Here is a 21423-nt window from a genome sequence, read left to right on the forward strand (position 1 = left end):
TTTTTACCTACGTTACTTTACCGAATGAACCAAAGAGTACGTCTTGCGATTGTCAACGCAGTCGCATTGCATCTCCAACGTACAACTCGTCTGAGTATTACGGGAAGAACAATTGTGCTACTGATACTCCTGCTGTTATGGAGTGACTCATGCAGCCAGCTATGGCTGCAAAGTTTGGTCGTACATGTTATGTGTATCGTTTATTGTTAAATTTGAATCACAGTTCCTATGATTACTGTTACATTGTGTTTACAGCTTTATTTTGGTAATTTTGAAAACGTTTTGGTTTAGCCATGTTTGTTTGTTGCAGTACAGAGTTAGCCTGATAACTTTAATCTAAATTGTCTTACGGTTGTTTTTGTTTGACTTGCATTCCACTGGGATTTTTACACACAGCGTTGAAATACGGTGTTTTTTTTCTGGAAGTCACTTTAAGATGTTTCTTGTTCATGTTTTTGTTTTGTTGCGATTGCACCCGAGCCAAGAGCCGCATGGCTCACAGGGTTATACCTAATAAATGAAACTGAAAACTGAAACTGTTCGTCATTATTTCACGGGTAACTCTCGATGGCTGATGACAGGCAATGATAATTATATATATAAAAATTGTGAGTGCACGTTTGTGCTGAAATATAGTGCAGAGTTTTTTTTTCTTGTCAATTTAGAAGTGGTCCGCTTGCTATTTGTGTAGAAGCCATATTGGCCGTTATGCTGAGGAATTCACTCAGCTTAATGGCAAGAAATTATCTGCACATATCGTTTAGAACTGTAGAACAGTCAGTGCAATAACAAACGGCTGAATAATTAATACTGCCATTAACACGAACTTTTCCTCAAGTAACACAGTTCGTTCTCAGGGGCAAATCTGATCTTGAGTTAGCAGCATATTCGATAAGAAAGTTTCGTGAGTTATACGGACAGAGTGCCTATTTTACAATAGCATTTCTCAACGATTTCTAAAAGTGCAGCAGTGATTAAAATATATCTCTCCGTAGACTATGGGGACATGAACACACTACTATCTTTGCTGATATATCCCCCTTTATTTGGCCAGAGTGAAATTTGAAAAGGTGAATCTTGAAATGTTTAATATTCACAAAGAGTAGAACATTGGTGCTAAGACACTTCCTTGACTTGACCGAGGAGCACAACGCAAGATTGTCTGTCGCTAAGCACTGTTCAAGATATACATCTGAAGTATAATAATGTGTTCTATAAAACACCGACATTGTTTGGTTGTTATTATTTGAAGTTTTAAAATACGTTATCGGGGTTAGGGTGAGTTCTATGACAGTTGCAATGAAGATGCAACAAACTGAATCTTCATTTGTATTTCGATGCTTGTATTAAGAGAGGCATGATCGGTATGCCGGGTGACGTACCTACACCCCCTAGGTCAACTCAGACTTAAATAGGTCCCAGCTGCAGTGTACACGTGCTGCATGCAATCCATAGCTATATATCTCTACTGAAAAATAGCAATGTAGCTTAATGGGCCTTGGCTGGTGAAATAAAAATAGTTTTTTTTAAATCATTAGCAGCAGCAACAGAAGCAAAATCAGGAACATAAAGACAAAATTGTAACAAAACGAATATCATCAGAAACATAATCATCATTGCAATCAAACAAACAACATCATCACCATCCTATCACAAGCATGAATAATCACTGTCGTTTTCTGCATCTGCATGTGTTGCTCCATTCCACCTTTTACCAGAAATTTTTGGTCAACAAATGTTGACATTTTTTTTGCACAACTCAGGCGCTGCTGAATAAGCACGTGAATTTATGAGGAACGAGCAGTCAGGGGCCATCCATTTAGTACGTACGCATGGAGGGGGGTTAACCCAAATGTGTACGCTTGCGTATGGGGGGTGGGGGTCTACTGACAATGTGCGTACGCATAGGAAACGGGGGGGGGAGGGGGGTGTAGCCTCTATAATAATTTGTCTACATTGGCCTTCAAATTAGTTACGTAGATAGTCCGGCGGTGGACTGTTTGCTTAAACAAGTTAATATTGTTAATCCTTGATCGTTTCTGCGTGGATTAAATATCGGCCGTTCTATAGGATTCGGGGGGGGGGGGGGTGCGTCAGGCGTACGTACGCAGGTGTGGGTGGGGGGGGTGTAAACAGTACACGTGCCTACAGGGAGGGGGAGAGGGGTCACGTTTTGACAGATTTTTGCGCACGTACTAAATGGATGGCCCCTCACGCGCTCAGGGCACAGCCCAATTAACGCGGTTCTGCACACTGTGGGAAAGTTTCAGTGCATTTGTTAACGTGCGAAAACATTCCAACATTGTGGGCTCCGGTCCCAGCCTCGCCAACTTTGGCCAAATTTCCCCCAATTGTGATGTGAGTAGCGGTGGAATGGGGTGTATTTTCGCATGGGATCGGCCGCGCATGAATTTTAATTTACTGAAGTGGGCCGGTTTTCCGTGGATCAACAAACGAAGGCAAATCATAGGCGCATTATAACGGCTGTTAAAGAAAGATAATGGGCTTAGCCCCGACATTCCCTCTCACGGAGATGACGGCTGATGGATGGAAATAGGGGTGACGGTTTGTCAGCCATCGGAGGGAATGTGGCTGAAGCGATGCGATGTGGCTTTGCAAGACGAAGGAATTGCAATGACTTAATCCAGCAGTGGATAGACCATGGCTTGTGATTGTAAGGTATATATTTTGTATGAAGAAACAGAAATACAGTCGACGGCAAGACCGCCTTCACTACCTGAAGGCAAATTATTGGCCTGTAAACGACAGCATATTGACTGTGATGTTTGCATTTCTCCAAGTAATTTACATTTTTCTTGTTTATATTTCCTGTTTAATTAGGCCAATATCATTAGTCGTTTCTACTTAGTGTGTTAATGATTTTAAGCCGTAGCATGCAGTGAACGAATTTCCCAGTGATAAATGTAAAAGAGTATGGATAATGCCAGCAGGGTAAACATTACAGCCTTGCATCACATCCTCATTTACATTTGCTTAGTCAGCAGAATCTATCCAGACCATTAACCACGAATGTGTGATCATTTTGCAAAAAATAGCCATTAGGCAAGCAAATGCTTACAAAAGCCCACGTACTATATATCATACATTGCATGTTGATAATATGTATAAGATGTAAATATAATTTATGAAAGTGAGATGCTGAGCTTTATATTCAGTATAAAATGCATATTATTAATATGTAATCTGCAAGCCAATGCAGTTAGAATTAAGCATTTTTTGTTAACGTAAAATTTGATTTATGCAGATAATAACTTTTCTCTTGATACGGAACCAATTTATTTTCAGTCCTACAAACGAACAAGCGTAAACGTCTATGTGAATAATGGAGTGCTTGCATACCAATTAAAATGTATGTGTGTGTACGTAAGCGGGTCTGAGCAATAAACAGTGAGGACAACGTGTGCAGAGAGTCACTGAAATGGGAAAGGGTCCTTAAAGAAAGGCCCAAATCGTGGTGTTATGCTCCACAGAGTGCCTTTGGGACACCTCTGTCTGCCACTGACTTTACTGTTCAGCAGATTTTTTTTTTTATTGTTTGATGGCCGGTACTTCTTTTGTACCATAAGTCGTCGTGAACTTATCCTGCAATCGATTTTATTCTTGCTGATTATCTCTTTAATATGAGCAAAACCATTATTCTAGATTTGAAGTATTCGTGACTGCAGGGATCCATACTCTTTGGTTCTTTCATGTAGGTATAAAAATAAAATAAATTAAATCACGACGTTTCGGGCGCAACACAAGCGTCCGTCATCAGGTGGGACAACCACAGCAAGAAACAATTGCTGAAGTGGGCAAAAGGGCTGCTTGTATCAAGAGGCTATAGAGAGGTAAGAGAGAGGGGGGGGCGGAGACAGGGAGGAGAGATAGAGAGGGTGGAGGTGTGGGGTAGGGGGAATGGGGTGCTGCAAGCACGACAATGCAGGGGCTGGGAAGTGGGCGGGGCTGGGAGTAGGTGGCTGAAGAAAACTGGAGATGCAGATATGAAGTCAAACTATAAAGCGGTTAAGATTTTACCTGGTTAATAACATCCTTCCAATGATTGCTCAGTTTGTACCCATCTTCTCGGTTGAAGTTATGTCTGTGTTTATATATCTGGATGGCTTCATGAGTACCAACAAACCATTATTATTGGTGGGGTAATGTGAGTACTGTAAAACATAGCCTAAATATATGGTTGGTTGTACTATAAACCAAGGAGTCATAATGACCAATTTTCATATTGATATTTAATTTGCTGCACAAAGTATCTCATAATCCTTGTATTCATTATTAACAAAGCTCAAAACGCTTATCAGAATGTCTAACCCGCTAAGGTTTTACGGCCAAAAAATAACCTGCACATAATTTTAAAATAACAAATGAAATATGTTTGATGGCACATTCATACTATACATTCAGAATGATTTTAAATGTGGCATCTGGTTAGGAGATATCTCAAGGATGCATTTGCATTTCAGACTTTCATTGTCTGTTTTTGCTGACTTTTCAAATGATGGCCCTTCCAGTCGTGTGCTATTTTCATGAATTATCTCACCCTTTTGGGATATTTATCCGTTTGGAATTTTGACGCGATGTACACTTGTCAAGTGCCGCAGTCTCTAAGAGGTTCGGGGGAGGGGCAGGGGGTGATACAATTTTGAGGTCTTTTTTACCATGTTACAATCAGGACAGTTTATAAATTCTTAACGGTTCAGAAGGTTACATTGCATGTAATGGAAATGGGCCGCCATCAAGTAAACCCAGGAATAAGCAAATGCAGTCGTGGGCAATTTTGGTTTCTGATTCCATTGCCAACCTTTTTATTTACTTTCAAGTACGTTTTCTGTTAATCTCCAATAAGATGATCTCACTTTCATATTCGTTCAGGCCGGCACTGAATAACAATTTTTTTTTATGGGGGATTTAGTCATGTCCCCCCCCCGCCCCCCCTTAATAATCTGAGAGTATAGCATGATATCTCTCCAACAGTGTTGCTATTCCCGGTCGATGAAACTGCAGTAATTGAGATTAAAAAGGTCCTTTCCATACACCCTTGGAGAAAATGTCCCCCCACCCTAGAATTTAATCTCATGCAAGGCTTCCCAAAAGGGACTCGAGATGGCTCAGTAAACGTTGATTGTGTGCACACAATGATTGTCTTCCTCTTGTGTTGTATTATGCTGTGGGATTATGTTGTGGGTGAGGAATCAAAACTTTGAATGTTGAGGAAGCATGCAGCGCTGCCATTTATTGCTTCATTCATCAACAAAGTAACTTTCAACGTCAATAGATATACATAGCCCCCTTGTAACATGTGTCAGTACACTCTGGAGAATTCTGCTACAAAAAAAAATCACTTTGGTCATAAATACTGATTGATGTCCACGTGCACGATTCTACGTGGGCATCATCAGATTAATTGATTCTAGTTAATGAATTTTGCTAAACATCACGGGAGCTGCATGGAAGTACAGTGCCTCTACTATAGTCTGCTCATCTTGATTGTGCAGAATCTTTACGATGGGATGTATGTTCTTTAATTGTTTATACATATTTAAACATCATGCTAATTGGTGAAATTTTATTATAATTATTGTCATTATTGGTTTAATATTGTCTAAAATCCAATCCAAACTGTGCCAACTGTGCCAGATCTCATCGACTGATCAATCCTGATTGATTCTGCGGAATCGTGGATCACATCAGTTCCACGTGGAATCATATTTTCAGTACAACTATTATTTTTTCATGCGAATTTTTTTACAGTAGTGTGCGATGTTGCGGTGTAATTCCAATTGTGTAATTTGCAGGTCTTTTTTCAGCATTGAAATGTTTAATCAATACCAGGTACATTGTATAGTTTGTTTTGGAGTTGTTCTGTGGATAAACTGGTCCCTGTTGGAATGTGGAATTTCCATCTCTGGCTCAGGGCCACCAGTGCAAAAGAGCCCTGAGAATTGAGATGCCTCCCACCCTTATTTTTTTTATTTAAAATAAGTTTAATTTAATTTAAGTTCCTTTTGTGGTCACATACTGGGCATATTAAAAAAATATATATTTGATTGGTATGGAAATATATGGTAGTAAATTAAACGAAAACATTTGTTGCTCATCTTTTCATGTCCTTTACTGTTTTTATTTTTGATAAAAGCATACTTTGACTGATATAATCTAAAAATGTTGAATACATACAGTACAAATGAAAGAGTTATAAACGTATTACATCCATTGTTAGCAATGAAAGGATTATAAATAACCAATTTTTTTTAGCAAGCGTTGTACACAAAACGTATTACTTTAAGTGAACTGCATTTGGCCTCCGGTAGGAGTAAAAATATAAGGTTAAATATAATGTACATTTTAAAAACTTTTCTGCTTTTCTTTCAATTTACAATTTACAAAAGGGTAGATGTACATAAATAGATATGGTATTCACACACACACTGACCCTCGACAAACTCCTGGTTGTTTGGTTTCCATTTCATTTTTGCCCATTTAAGCCAAGCTGGTGTTGTTGTGATTGTGTAAGCGCAGTGCATAGGCATTGACTGCAAGTCTACACCAAAGTTCTTCAGCTGTATGTCCAAAGTTGACCAGCAGGAGTCTTGGTATGTATGAGATTGATTGGTCCTCTCGTTGATGACATTGCTTGCCACTGTGCTGTAGGCAAGGGCCACAAAAGGGCTCGAGTTAAATGCGGGTCCATTTAACATACATTTTGCCTAAGGACACCATGATGAAATAATTGACACGTTTAACCTGCCCATTAACAAGAGGATCATTAATCTTGTCAAAGGGTATTGGTAAATGCACTCCGTGCTCGAATTGGAACTACTGGCAATAAAAATAAAGCAGATAAATCACGACATTAAAAATGTTTTATCTTATCTTTTCATACCATCCAGGACAATAACTCTTTTGTGACATTCAAAAAATCAAACCAATTTATTCCATCGGCAGCAAATCAGTTCTGTTGTGCTTTATTAACGTAGGTATCATATTGTATCGGGGCAAGGCCCTTTCTCTAGGCTGTAGCATTGCTCTAGAAGTTATCGTAAGTGAAGTGCTGCTTAGAAATAGCAAGTGCCCTTTGCAATTTGGTCCATTGTGTATATATATTTATTTTTTCTGCTTTCGCCCCACGTCAAAGGTGAGTCGAAGTCTACTGCCACGAGGGGACGAGCTTCGGCAGGAGCAAGCCTCTCTCGACGGCTTCACGGCCAATCAAAGGTCCTGCCGATCATGCCGAAGAACCGCCGGTTGTGCTCTCGGAAGAAGGCGTGGAGGAGGCGCACCACGTCGGCCCGCACACTCGGGTGCGGCCGCCCCTTGGACTTGTTGAGGCAGCGCTCGTGCGTCTCGTTGCGGAGGCAGTAGAAGCCACGCGTCGCGTTGAAGTAGAAGTTGTCGGGCCCAACGTGCGGCGAGAGGCCCAGGAAACGCTCCACACGTCCCACCTCGCGCGGCGGATCTTGCACCAGCCGGTCACCGTCCACCACGTGGATGCGCTGCGCGGGGAAGTGCGCGAGCCAGCGGAGGAGGTGCAGGTCGTACATGCTGCGCTGCACGGCCTGGTAGGCCAGATTGACACGCCCGTCGCGCACCGCCATCTCCTCGAAGGGCCTGGTGGGCTTGCCCCTCTCCAATCGGTTGTAGTAAACCTGTGGGAGGCCAGAGCGGTCGTTTATGAGATTCACTAGAATGGATTGACAGCGAGATCATAAATCGGTGCAATATTGGAATTCAAATTAAATACAGCATCTTGCTGCTTCAGTGAGCCAGGATTAGAGCTTCTGCACCTTCAAGCCATTTTTGTAAATAAAAAAATGTCTGCAGTAAGATACCACGACGACTGTTAATATCTTGGGGATTACTCATGTTTTTGTCTTAAAAGGTTTAATGGGCTAAGTAAATCCTGGATCGGAATTTGTAACCTTTTCGAGGTGCGTACACCGCCACACCACCAGCCATATTTTACAACACATACATTTTATATGATCTTTAAATATTTACTTAATAAATGTCGGTACAACTTTTAAAAGGTTCCCATTGTGAGCTGCGGGACGATAATTGTTTTATTTCACATTTGTCCCGACTTATCTTAATGATGGGGATTTGCTACTTTGAGGCCGAGCTTTGGATATTATGCATTCAAAGTTTCTTAAAACGGTTTAAGTCTAGCTTCGTGAGATTTGTCATTGAGCACCATAATTTATATGCAAAGGTTTTCAATCGACATGTATTTCAGATATCTGCATAGGAAATGTGACTATATTAACTAGATTACCACTTGATAAAATGATGCTATTATTGACGGCAACAGATACTTCTGAACTTAAGATATAATGTGGCAATTTAAAAGGAACAAACTACATCATTTCATAACCATTTCCTACAGATTACATTTTTATTCTGATAACCCTACGAAGTCTGAGGACAAATGCAGCAAATGTAATATATACTAATAAAGTGTTGCTCTTAATATGCATCAGAGCACAGTTTTATAGACTTCATATTATGCTAAGTCCTGACCAACAACTTTTTAACAACCTTATAATATCATTGTTTATTATCATCGCTGTGCTACCGAGTGAGCAAACAAGCCTTCGGGATATGTTTTCTTTTTGCTTTTCATGACCATGCGAGAGAGATATGCGTATGGGCCCAGTGGATTCGAAAAAATAGCGCCTCGTGCAGAAAAAAAATTCCCACTGCTCTTTGCAATATATCACGAGGACAGCCATCGGCAAGTTGACAGATACTTCAACTTAAAAAGGTGCGGGGGGGGGGGAAATACAATTCCATGCAACATATGGTCACACAATTATTTTTGACCGGGAAATATCTCACCCAGCGTGTGCACAATTTACAGGCAGGTGTTTGTTTATTCAGCAGTTAGTGGACATAGATAAAATTACGTGTCCCAAAATAATCAAAGTCGCGACGGATTCACACTTTTGACAGCCGCTTCCCCGCCGCAAGCTCCGGCAGAGCTGATGACTCCAAACTTTTTTAAAGAATCGGGTGAAGGAATTGTATTCACGTTATATTGTAGTAACACCGGTGGTTTCAGAGTTTGTGGTGTCAATTCATAGATCTGCTCCAAAGCAAATGTAACTTCTTGTAACTCTGGTCAACAGTGTTCAACAGAACATACAGTCTTAATGTAAAATGTAAAGGTATAAGCCCTGCAATTGTTTGTTAATGTCACTGTAAGAGGAAGGACCTGCAACTAAAATGAGCTCAAGAGGGCTCCACTGCTGGAAACTTGGCCTCCTCTTCCACACTATTCATAGAAGTTCCCTGTATGGCTCCTCATTCTCCAGGGAAAAGGGGAGGCATCGCTTGACCAGGCCGCTCTGCATTATTAAGTTGCACTTATTACACACAAAGTGCTTGCCACAAATGAACCACAATACCTTACCGATCTCGTCAATGAGCATGAATCATCATGCATTCTCACACAGGCTTTTTGCTAACCGTCGAACAAAGACGGTCACACTGCATGGCGCGCTTTCAGATGCGCTTCTGCGGCCATCTGGAACGCTCTTCAGATATTCGGAAGCCACTGGAGCTATGCACTTTAAAATATAAATTGAAAACTAATTTCTTTATAACTGCTTTTTGTGTTTAGTTTGTTGTCCTTCCCCTGCACCTCCGATTAGCATGGTTGATTATGTACAGTTGAGTATGTACAGTGCGAAAGATGTTCTACATACATACATTCATGTGCAGGAGCTCTATGTATTATGACATCTCACGACATTGAGGGATTGCAATGGTACGCGTAGACCTTTGTCCGTCAGTGGATAGAACATGGCTGACGATGACATTTCGATACACAGCCCTGTAGCCAGCAGCCAGGATGTAAGAGATTTGAACATCTGTATTATATCGGATCAATGATTGCTTTGATAATGCAATTAAATATCACCAAATAGCTTTGTTAAATGCAGGCTTCCTTCGTCTATCACAAGAGGGCAGGTGGATAAAAGCAGCAACTCCCTCGCACCACTCTGGCCAGACATCTCAGACGAAGTGGGAGTGCCCACACTTTACGCCACCATACACGCTGCGGCATATACATTTATAATGCTGGGTGGACAGAGACGAGAAGGGATTTGAAGGAACTTTGCCCATTGTTTCAACTGCTGCGCCAGGAGTTCAAATCGGTAACGTCTGTATTGCAAGTCCAGTGTGCTAATCATGGCAGCTAGCCGTGGGGAATTCGTAATTCATTATTGAACAGCTAGGAAAATACAAAAGTGTACACTCCAGTGGGAAAAAAAAAACAATATTATATCTGACTACACCTGAATTAAAATTAAGGAATTGAGCCATTGATCGGATTGATTTGCTTTTACTTCAACTGGGGTCTGCAGACGTTGTTAAACCTGTTGGCATAAACAACTCATGACAATTTCTTCCCCCTCTTGCGAGGCTAAATTACAATAATTAAACTTTTTTTTGCTATTGAGCCATTTGTCAAAACAATATTTGATGGTAAGTGCAGACTGAAACTAAATCGCATCAGCTTTTATGTACCACATTATCATATAGATGAGGAACAATAGTATTACTTTTAATGTGTGTATAACAGATATACACAAGAATACAATGTCAGCATTTCTAAAGTGCTTAACTCATTACATGTTGCACAAAATGCCATGTTTCTTTGTGATAATTTCATTGGAAATTGTTATAAAAACACTCAAGTGGAATGTTTAATGGTTTTATTGTACTGAAAATAAATACTAATAAAAACATGCCGATTTAGTTTCTGTAAGATACAAGATTCAATTCCACTGGAATAGATCTGCATGGCATTAATGTCACATGCTTGGAATTCCCAAGCTCATTCGAAATATACCTTTACACTCAGTTCTGTAGTGGATGGGATTTTCGTACATTTCTGTATTAAGGTTTTTTTTGTGTTTTTGATCAAGTTTACAAATGGTGCCCCATACATAAATATATATGAAAGTAATATACATCTATCCTACATTATAATGGAATGCACTCTAAGTATTGAGCAGGATCAAATAACATGACTGCAGATCATTGCTCACTGTTAAAATAATTCCCATTAAACATGTAACATTACACTGTCCTGTTCCTTTATTTCTTATATTCTAACACATTCATGAATGCCATTAGTTATTTTCAGAAATGTGTCTTATTTTGTACTACGTGTGCAATTACATTTGAGTCTATATAGCATCTAAATGTGACGGCATCTCGAGACGCTGTACAGAAACAGTGGGGATACTTATGTTTTAGAGACAGGCAGTCTCTCATGGATAGAGTTAGCAAAAGGTAGATCTTCAGCCTGAACTTAAGCAGGTGCAGGAAGTCCACAGCATAGACGTTTGCAAGAATGTATTCCCAGACTATGTAGTCTACAAGCCCGGACTAGATGTTTCACTTGTCTGTATCCCATGAGGTGACATGGTTACTGGTTCCAATATCTTTTGTGGCCAATAGCACTGGATTATCAGGTACTTTGCTCTTATTTGCCGTGTACATACATCGGTGCGGGTAAAGTTTTGCCACCTTCGGAGGTGGCACTGCTCTGGCCCATGGACTAGGAGGCAACATAAGGGAATGAGCATCCTCCAGGTTATATGAAATGAAAATGTCAATGGACAATGAAAATGCTAGCCTTTCTGTTATTTGATGACAATGCCATTAATGATGTAAATCTCCAGCGCTGTCCTCCAGACAGTCTCGTCCCTTCACCTGATGAAGGCCACTTGTGTTGTGGCCGAAACGTCGTGAGAATTTTATTGTGTTATTTTATTTTATTAATTTATTACTTTATTCTCATTCTACGTGACTTTACCGAAAGAACCAAAGAAGATAAATCTCAACGTGTGATGCCAATTACGGTGTTGTAACTGAAGGAGGACAACGTTTAAAAGGCCACTCAGTTGAACTCAACAGGATGACGTACAAAACATACTTCGGCAACGTTGTACACTAACAACCTTTTTCAAGAGTGGAATGCAAAGTTGGTGCTTGGGTGGCCGCAAGTGGTTAGTGCTGCATCGGATAACTGAGCTGGCACTGCAGAGCTCCTGAATTTTAATCAGGGTGACCATCCAAATTCTCAAGTTTTGTGTGATGATGGTCTTATCCTTGTCACCAACTACTACGATTACTATTTTTACTACTATATGTATTTTACCAGGTAAGGCCCATTGAGCTTTATAGATCTTTTCAGAAATGACCTGGCTATCGCACTATCGCAAATGATAGCTCAACGAAGTGGCGTTTTGCATGGAAATTTATAGCGGCCAAATACTCTAAACGCACGTTTCTATGATGTGGAGAGAAAAACCGGTGGACCCGGAGAAAAATCCATGCGACCACGGGGAGAACACTCCAACTCCAAATATTACAGGCGTTGAGGGTCGGAATCGAACTCACAATCTCCTGTATACCAGGCAAGGTAGTTAAGATCTTGCCACCGTGGTACCCCCAAAATTAACACCAAACTTATGACATTTGGTTATTTACATACTATCATTTGGCATATACCAAGTGCTGAGAACTTAAACTAATTGGTTTGATGGCCAAATGATCCTTATGGCGGTACCCCGGGGTACCAAATAATACAAAATGGCCGAGGCAATTAAATATTTTATTTCTAGGACACTATTTTTTTCCAGGGGTGTACTTAACTCCGCGACTGGGGTACCAAAAAAAAATGACTGCATCACGGACATTATGCGAAGAGCCGGGGTACTATGGTACCCAGGGGTACCACCATAAGGTTCATATGAAGAAGCACTCTATGGTAAGGCACTGAGAAGGCACACCACTTAGTGTGACAATGAAGCAATGCATTTGACCTCTGAACTAGTTCTGTGATGCTACTGTATCTTCCGGAGGCTGTTGCAAAACAAGAGATTGCCACAACGCTCGTTTACAAACTAGCGAGATACAATTTTCCAAGGTGATTTGTTTGATTACTTTTGAATTTCCCTCCGCTTACAAGAACGAACGTGTAAATCATTACAGTATCTGGAGATAGTCGTTCACAAAAAAAAGTAAAACATTTCAGTTGTCACAGCTCTGGATTTTGCAAACCTCCTGCAATTCTGAGAGTTTTGAGAGTGCGTCACAATGTTTCAGCAGTGTAATGACCTGATGACTCGTGGGCATAATGGAAAGTGAATTGCACTTCGAGGTCACTGACCACACACTCTCGTCACTCCCCTAGCGAAAACGCACAGAGCTGCTTCAACTGGTGCGCGGAATAACTCGAACTGCACCGTGTTCCGTTCAAAAGAATGAGAGTTTGGCACATGTCTGCTGGGCGGATGGTGGCCACCCCACATGTCTGTATGTGGGGCCCAAAAGCAATCGAGTGGCAGCGAAGATTGCCATTTACATTTCTTCTGGTGGTCCTTGAGAGCTTTAATAGAAGGCCCTTCCCCATTTTCAGCCGTAGTCTTTCAAATGCATTCTTTCTGTTTAAAGCCCTATCGCCAGCTAACGAATTAGTGCACGCCAGGGGTCCTTCGCTTAACTCATTTCCATGCTTGAATTGTTAAATGGTCAGTGTGTTTTCCGCACGTGAATTATTTTGAGTAAATCCAGAAGAGGTTTTTTTTTTGTTCTCTCAAACGCAATATTTTATAACTGTATACATCTTTATTATGGACAGTATAATATATGTGTTTATTTATGTACTATGCAGGGTGTATGTGTGTGCCATTTTTGATAACTTGTTTTGGAAACGCTTTGAGACGTGACATATTGGTATTTGTTTCAGAACGTTCACATTTTCAGACATAACAGAACCTGTCTGACATTGAAGCCATTTCATTTTCAAGGAAAATGGTGACAAATATACATCATTCCATTATAAATGTCTGCAGTTTTATATATAAAAAAACAACAATAGATGTCTCGTATAAATCTCGAATATATCAAAAGGCTTCATTGGGACTTTTTGACAAATACCTTCCTTAAAGCCACTTCTCACTATCAATGCAACTATGTAAGCATTGCCTTCTTGTGTAATCAGAAAACGGATTCACAGTTTGCAATGTAATGTTGATTTCCATATACATTGGTATAATTAAATGACTATATCAGATGTAACACAATGTAACATACGTTGATGTGTTCATTTACATCACAACTGGCTCTTTAGTCAATTATGACACTGACGTAAATAAATGATGTGTACATATGGAGGCTGGTTCTGGGATCCCACCTTCACAAACACACACTGACCATTGTGGGTGAAGTATGGTCAAGCAACCCCCATGGGGAAGGCCTGCATCACATTGAATTTGAGAAAGCTGTACATGATTATCCTCATAATTATTATTGTGAACACATGTAATTAAAATTAATTAGAACTATTGTATATCATATCCATGTTGCAATGAATGCAAAAACACAGGTCATGTTTCTCATTGCTAGGTTATGTTTTTTCTTTATTTCGTAGATAAACTTTAATTAGTAGTAATTAAGTTAAGTGTATATACAACATTACGTCATCTGTGAAAAATGCACTACTGCAAGAATTAACACACGAAGATTGTTGCTCCAAAAACTACCTCTGTAATGCCGATGGCTTTTTAGATAGCAATTCCCAAAGGCTCATTACGACTGTACTGTACTCTTAATTAACATTTGCAAACAAAATAATTACCAATAAAGTGATCCACCAGAAAGTAAAATGCTTGCAAGAAGTTACATCGTCTGTAAAAGGTCACGATTGTACTTTCAATTTCTGCACAACACAATGCGGAACTCTTGTGAAAGATTTACACACACCTCTATTTTCTAAATCAGCACATTTGTATAACAAGCCCAGACTGCCGGCAATATGGCTTTAGCACGTTCGCGTTAAATAGTCATGTTCCTCAGTAAAATAAGAAAATTAGTTTTTTAAAGACCAAACTGGAGAATAATTCTTTCTCCGTCCTTGCACTCAAAACTTGCGCCGCTCAAGTTCATGTCTGTCCTACAAGCAGCTCTAAGTTTTACGTGCACGCTAATGTGCTTTGCACACCCACACAGCGTGCATGCCAATTAACTTTACTACGTCAACAATTTATATCAGTGGCAAAGATTTCCAGGACCATTAACTTCGTGCAAACGTGAAATGCCCATTTAATGTACTAGCAAAATAAACCACTAAACAGAGTTAGTTTATTTTGGCGACTGCTGACAAAATGTTTTGCATATCTTAGGTCAGTGTTTTTTTTGGACATCATGGCATGCCTTTTTTTCCACACTTAAAGTCACTAGGTTGATGCTCAGGCATGGTTTATTGCATGGTGGACATAATATGAGCATCATTAGCTCAAATCCGTGATTTGAGTTCAGCCTCCTTGGGTGCAAGTTGTTATCCCAGCTCCAGTATCGGTTGTTATTTTCCAAACAAATAACAGCCGATGCTGCAGCTGGGATCTTTTTGGGGCTATCGATTTTGGATACCCTTCAGAAAAAAAATAACATTCAACCACCTTGTGTTGACCAGATAGAGCTTATCACATTGGACCCTGTAAGTGATGGGCAGTTTTATGTTCAAACGAGCGCCTGAAACACTTCAATCCTCCGTAGCACAGAATTAAATTAGTCCATGACTTCAAACAACAGGCTATGATAATCTCCATTCGTTCAACATCATGGCCATTTAGACACAAAGCATTTACTATTGTTGTTATTGTTATTTAGAGACGGTAGACTACATTCATTTTGACCGGTACATATAGTATGTTGACCCTAATATTGAGTTCTAATAATCTGATGTGTAAACAAGAACCCTCTGTACCACGCTACAGATATGGCACAGAAAAGTTATCAACCTTTGCTACGTGTAGGAAATGGTCCAAGCGCAGGATAAAGATCTTACTCACTCGAGACAAGGCGACTAATCAATTACAATCAGACAGCCCAGCAGCCCTTCCTGGTTCTGGGTGGCAGAGTAAGCTCAAAAGGTAATGTTTGTTTCTCCGATTCCAAGATTTGCTTGTTGGAAACCGAAACCCTGCCTTCAGGCTCAGTAGTAGGAATGCCCATTACATGGTGTGTATTCTCTTGAGGCGATGTTAAGCTGGCTGTCTAATAAAGTTTGAGGTGATAAAAATCTTGCAGCCAGTCTGGATATTCTACACTGGTCTATGGGCCGCGCATTATTACGTCTGTGATGTTTTCTGAAATAAAATCTGCAAATGGGAAAAAATCATATCATAACAGTAAAATAGTACAGGCTGGAAAACTATAAGTAAAAAATGCAGAAACGTGTGCAAAGAGCTCTTAGCCTTTGTGCATTATGCAAAAAGCATCAACCGTTGCTGAAGAATTGCATTGTGGTACTCTTGTCCGAGGTGACCATCAAAATGGAGTCGGAATCCAGTGTGCGAACCATTACACCACATCAGCATCATGTAACAGAATATGCGCGCGACGAATTCAACAGCAACTCAGTGAAGTTTGCCCAAAAACGAACGGTGTGCGACGTTGCCAGTACATTTCCAGCAACTGCATGAAGCACTTATAAACACACGTACCTGTGTATAATCAGAGATGACCCTCTGAGTCGGATCTCGGACTATTAGAAGCAGCCGCATGCCGGGATCCAATTCGTGGATTCGACGCGGAGCCACGGGCGACGAGAAATACGCTGGCGTCTTCTCCACAGTCATCTGCGCCTCATTGGTCAGGGGCATCTGCTGGCGGTACCACTCCAGGCCCTGCGCGTAGTTTTTGTCATCGTCGAAAAAGTGCACCTCGTTGTCTGCCGCCGCGACGTTGGGGTGCAGGTTGAGCATCTCCAGGAGGGCCCGGGTGCCGCCTTTCCGCACTCCGATGATGATGGCATCTGGCAGCTGGCGAATCTCTCTCGACGGCGCGTGCTGCTCGCCAGCGGCGGTCGGCTCGAGGTCGCCTTGGTGCCATGCGTTTGCGAGCGTAAGGTTTCGCAGGCTTCCCGGCGACCCAGGCGCACGTGTGTCGCCCAGGAGGTGAGCAGGCAGGCCTGTGCATTGCACAACCACCACGAGCGCCACCACCGCCAACAAGAGTAGCGTCATGATGCACTTCGCCATGTGCACGGTCGTCCTGCCGGGGTTTCTCGGCGGCTTGCTGCGAGCAAGGATGTGGCCTCCGAGGATCCGATTTGCTGCACCTGCCGCATGTAAGTTCAGCTCACTGCAAACAATATTATGACAGGGCACGTTGCTTTGATGACAAAGCGAGACGCGGATCATTTTACATGTTTTAATCAAAACACGTTCCCGATTTAATTGCCCGGTGTATCACCATTAATTATATATTTTTTTCTTCCTGTAAAACGATTCTGGATTTTAGAAAACGTTAAAAAAATGTGCGTGCTTGGTTCAACATAATGGTATAATGTGGTATAAAAAAAAATCACATAAACCTAATATGCCATTCAACTTATTTTGAAGCCGCTTGTATTCAAGTTATGTAAGAAAGCAATGGTTACTCTCTGTTGAAAGATATTATCATGTAATGTGTGATTGTACAAACTTTAATATAACATTTTCAGAGATGTTTTTGTCACCCCTCACATTTTAAGCACACTTACAAATTCCAGTATATAGCCATGTAATCAGATTATACTTTTTCACATTTGGAAATTAATATTGGATCTTATTACCCATGGCCCTTGTGATAATGTGGATCGCACAGTCTTCTATAAACACCTGTTTTCGTGGTTGTAAAAGGTGTTAAACTCATAGATTGTTTGATTGGCCAAGTCAGCAAATTCTCGTTTACAAAACGAAAATCGAATCCTGTTAGATTCTGGATTCAGATCACGGTTTCTGAAAAGTCACTCTGTATTTCCTCACCCTAGGAATTCAACAACGGTTTTCAGCAAGGAACTGCACAGGTTTGGTGGCATAAATAAAGGCAATTGCATTTTGCTTTTGCATAAAATCTCGCGTTAATTTATTTGCGTAAAATAGAACATTTCTAGCCCACAGTCTGATGAGTAAAGATCAAACAATATAATGGCTTTAAAGTTGTACATTTTTCTGCATTTCTTATTACTGTGTGAAATTGTCCCCGCATACATTTTCACATCAAAATGCTTCTTGGCTATAATTTACTTCCAAATATTAAAATTAAGCGTGGAGGAGGCACATTTCATAATTAGTAATAATGTTGAATATTGAATATATAAATTCGAATTTCTTTAATTTTACCCTATTTGACGTTAAAAGTTATTTATATGGCTTGTTCTTGTATCACCTTTTTGCTTCTAAATGAATACAATAAAAATGTATTATGTATAATGTATATATACGTACATACACATATAGTGTGGGGACTGCAAGTTTCTGTTTATTCCTGTGAATCATCTGTGATGGGGCACCTTATAGTCGGGCCTTTAACGTTTTCACTCCTCCTGACAATTTTGTTTAATTATCACGATTCTTTTGTTAACACGGTCTAAGTTTGAAAAAGTTAATGTATCAGCTATGTCCGTCTGTCTATTTATTTTTTTGAGAGGGGGGCGATGGGGTCACAGTAATGCCAGTAAATATGATCCACTAAAAACATTAACGTTTCGTATAAAGTTGCATTATTGTTAGGGACTTTCCCGATTGGCAACAGGGAAGAAATATTGAAGGTTCGACCAAATATCCTTAGTTGTAAGTTTGTAGCCGGCAACATTTTGTACATTATTCATGTTTTATTTTACTTATTTTTTTAAGTTTCACAGTAACCAAAATAACATTTTCTTTTAGCATTGTCTTAAATTTGTATATGTATATGTACATTAATGTACATATACAAATGTGACAATACGAAGAAAAGTGTATATATGTAACATTAGGCTTGGGCAACAAATAAATGCTCTGCTTTATAAGTCGTAAACATGTGGCAGATTCGAGGTTGTTAAGACGTAATTTTGTGCCTTCCTATAAATTAATCATGGGTTTTCTTTCTATCTATCGTACATTTCATCAGCAGCAATTAATTAGCACTTGAGTACGACCACAATATACGAATATTAATCCTGGTATAAACACTATTAAAATTCATTATTCGAGTCTACTTTACGAAAGCAAAAGGTATAAAACACAATAAGGGAGAATATAATTGGTTTTCTCAGGCTGTTCCTTTTGCAGAAACTGCTTGCAGCATACTCTTATGCTGACACCAATACATCTTGGTTCCATTAATTCCCCAGATGTCTTGTTACTGCCAGATTTAAGGTAAAATATACATTCCAATTATAGATCCCAAACTGCAATGCTGTTAATTTGGAAATGCAGTATACGTTTCCATCTGATAAAGTACGCCTCACTTTAATTCTGTTCAATTAGTATGGAACTCTGTAAATTATGGCAAATGGGTGATGGGCAGTAAATGAAATAATTTTGTTATGTTTGATCCAATGCACCATTTCCAAGATATTTGTGAAATTATTCACGATTGGTTTGCTGTGCAAAATTACGCAAACGTTTGGTTTCATAAAGATGGAGAGTTTGGTACTATTTTATGTTCTGCTTATTCTACATGAAGATATGTTCCTCCTAAGATATTAAAAGAATTTTCACATCAATGCTTCTAAAATATAGCACCATTTCGCCTGTATCCTATATCCTTCAGGATATAATGTAACTTGTAGAGAACAAAACCATTGAAAAGAGTGCCAAAGATAGCTCAGTGAGATTATCACCGTGAAAAAAAAAAGCATGCAAGTAGAATAAGTTTTGGAGGAACTGGGAGAGAAAGGTGTCTTGCAGAAATAAGACAGGCAGCCTCTGTCTCCTTTGGTCCAGTGGGATAAAGGGTGCTCACGTGATAACATTGCTAGACAGCTCACATCAAAGCAGGCAATGACTGTCTGTCAGCTTTCTGACGGGCCCCAAGGGGTAACATATCAGAAATGATCATGATGGAGAGACTCTCAGTGGCTCAATCTCTCTCTTATGTTGTGTCTGCCATGTTCCAGTAACCCCTTTATAGCATTTGCATTTAAATTCCATCCTGCATGTGCAAGGCCCTGTTTGGTGGTTTGTTGGTTTCTGTGTTGACTGAGCAATTTCGCAGTTTAAAAAGCTCGTCATATTGGAGAAGCAGAGATAAAAAAACCGGATTCATTATTTTTTAGTACACCGCGCAAATGAGTTTGTGCTCATCGTGAAATTATTGAAGCATTTCCATTAATTTTCTGAGGGAAACGTAACAAAAATTGCCCACAAGAACCATATACCACGCAGACTAGAAAAAGCAGGAAGAATACAAATCTAAATGATTAAATGTAAATTACCAATGCAGCTCTATAATAGTATAGGTTATTTTATAATGTTTGTATTTTGCATGTGTGTGAATCGTGCAGTAATTTCACAAAGTGAGAATGTATCATGTTATTATCATTACCGTTCACAGAAAAAAGAACCTACGTTTACAGCTCCGGTAAAGAGAGAAAGCAAATGGGATTTCCTCATACATCGTGAGAACATTCGCCAGACGTTTTGCTCTCGTCTTGATTATCAGTGCTGATGTAATAGCAAGAAGAATCACACTTCCACAGGTATTCCCGCTATCCTGAACAAAAACAGAGAGCTTCGTAGAGTCAGAATAAAAAAAAACATGACAATTTTTAATTGCAAAATCCATGCAACCACAGGGAGAGACATGCAAACTCCAAATATACAGACATCAGGATCGGGATTGAACCACGACCGCCTGTATTTTACATCTCGCCACCATCTCACAGTTCGTTTGTGTAAGGAAACACTTTGATTTACCTTCACGATATGATATAAAATGTCATATACATTCAGCCTCCATAGATTACCTAAATGTGTAAATTTCAGTTGATGAGCAAGCAGCAGTAAAACTAGTTGAAAAACATCTATATTTTAAAATAGTGTTTTCAAGATTAAAAGTTTGTAATATTTGCTCTCATGGCCCTTAACACTTCACCAGTGGAACAAATTTACAGTAAAACCTTGGATTGCGAGCATAATTCGTTCCGCAAACGTGTTTGTAATCCAAAGCACTCGTATATCAAAGCACAACGTATATCAGTTGTGATCACGTGACGCTCGGCAGACAAAGTGTATACGTACTACTACTCGTATTGCAAGACCTCGCTCGTTTATCATATTAATATATATTTCTAATTTTTGCTCGTTTTGCAAAACACGCGCAGACCAAGTTACTCGCAAACCAAGGTTTTACTGTACCAGGAAAAAATAATGACTAAACTTTCCCATGCTTTGTATGTAATTATATTATGCTCTGGGATGTAAAATTGTAAAACAAGACTACGATGTGCATTGCTTTGAGAAATATCCTAACTTGTTTGTCGTGACTTTCTAAATACTATCTGAAAACATTGATACATTTTAATTGAAAAAGGCAAGTAAAAAAATGGTACCATATTATGTCGCACATGTAATTATA

General features: G+C 39.8%; 1 protein-coding gene across 4 annotated transcripts in view; it reads right to left on the minus strand.

Moving 5' to 3' along the window:
- Nucleotides 1-5217: 5217 nt before the first annotated feature.
- Nucleotides 5218-21423, minus strand: part of LOC116941228 (heparan sulfate glucosamine 3-O-sulfotransferase 1-like) — a 233057-nt gene continuing 216851 nt past the window's right edge. For 3 of the 4 annotated variants that reach the window (XM_076066367.1, XM_032952050.2, XM_032952049.2), the window contains 2 exons: nucleotides 16542-17181; nucleotides 5218-7664 (listed from right to left, as the gene is read on the minus strand). In XM_076066367.1, coding sequence (XP_075922482.1) covers nucleotides 7218-7664; nucleotides 16542-17078 — 984 coding nt within the window. In that variant the 5' untranslated portion in view covers nucleotides 17079-17181 and the 3' untranslated portion in view covers nucleotides 5218-7217. The remainder of the gene's footprint in view (nucleotides 7665-16541; nucleotides 17182-21423) is intronic. The other variant, XM_032952051.2, reaches the window with a different exon arrangement.

The sequence above is a fragment of the Petromyzon marinus genome, chromosome 11 (genome assembly GCF_048934315.1).
Source record: "Petromyzon marinus isolate PM22_M1 ecotype Great Lakes invasive population chromosome 11, UKy_Petmar_22M1.pri1.0, whole genome shotgun sequence".
NCBI lineage: Eukaryota > Metazoa > Chordata > Hyperoartia > Petromyzontiformes > Petromyzontidae > Petromyzon > Petromyzon marinus.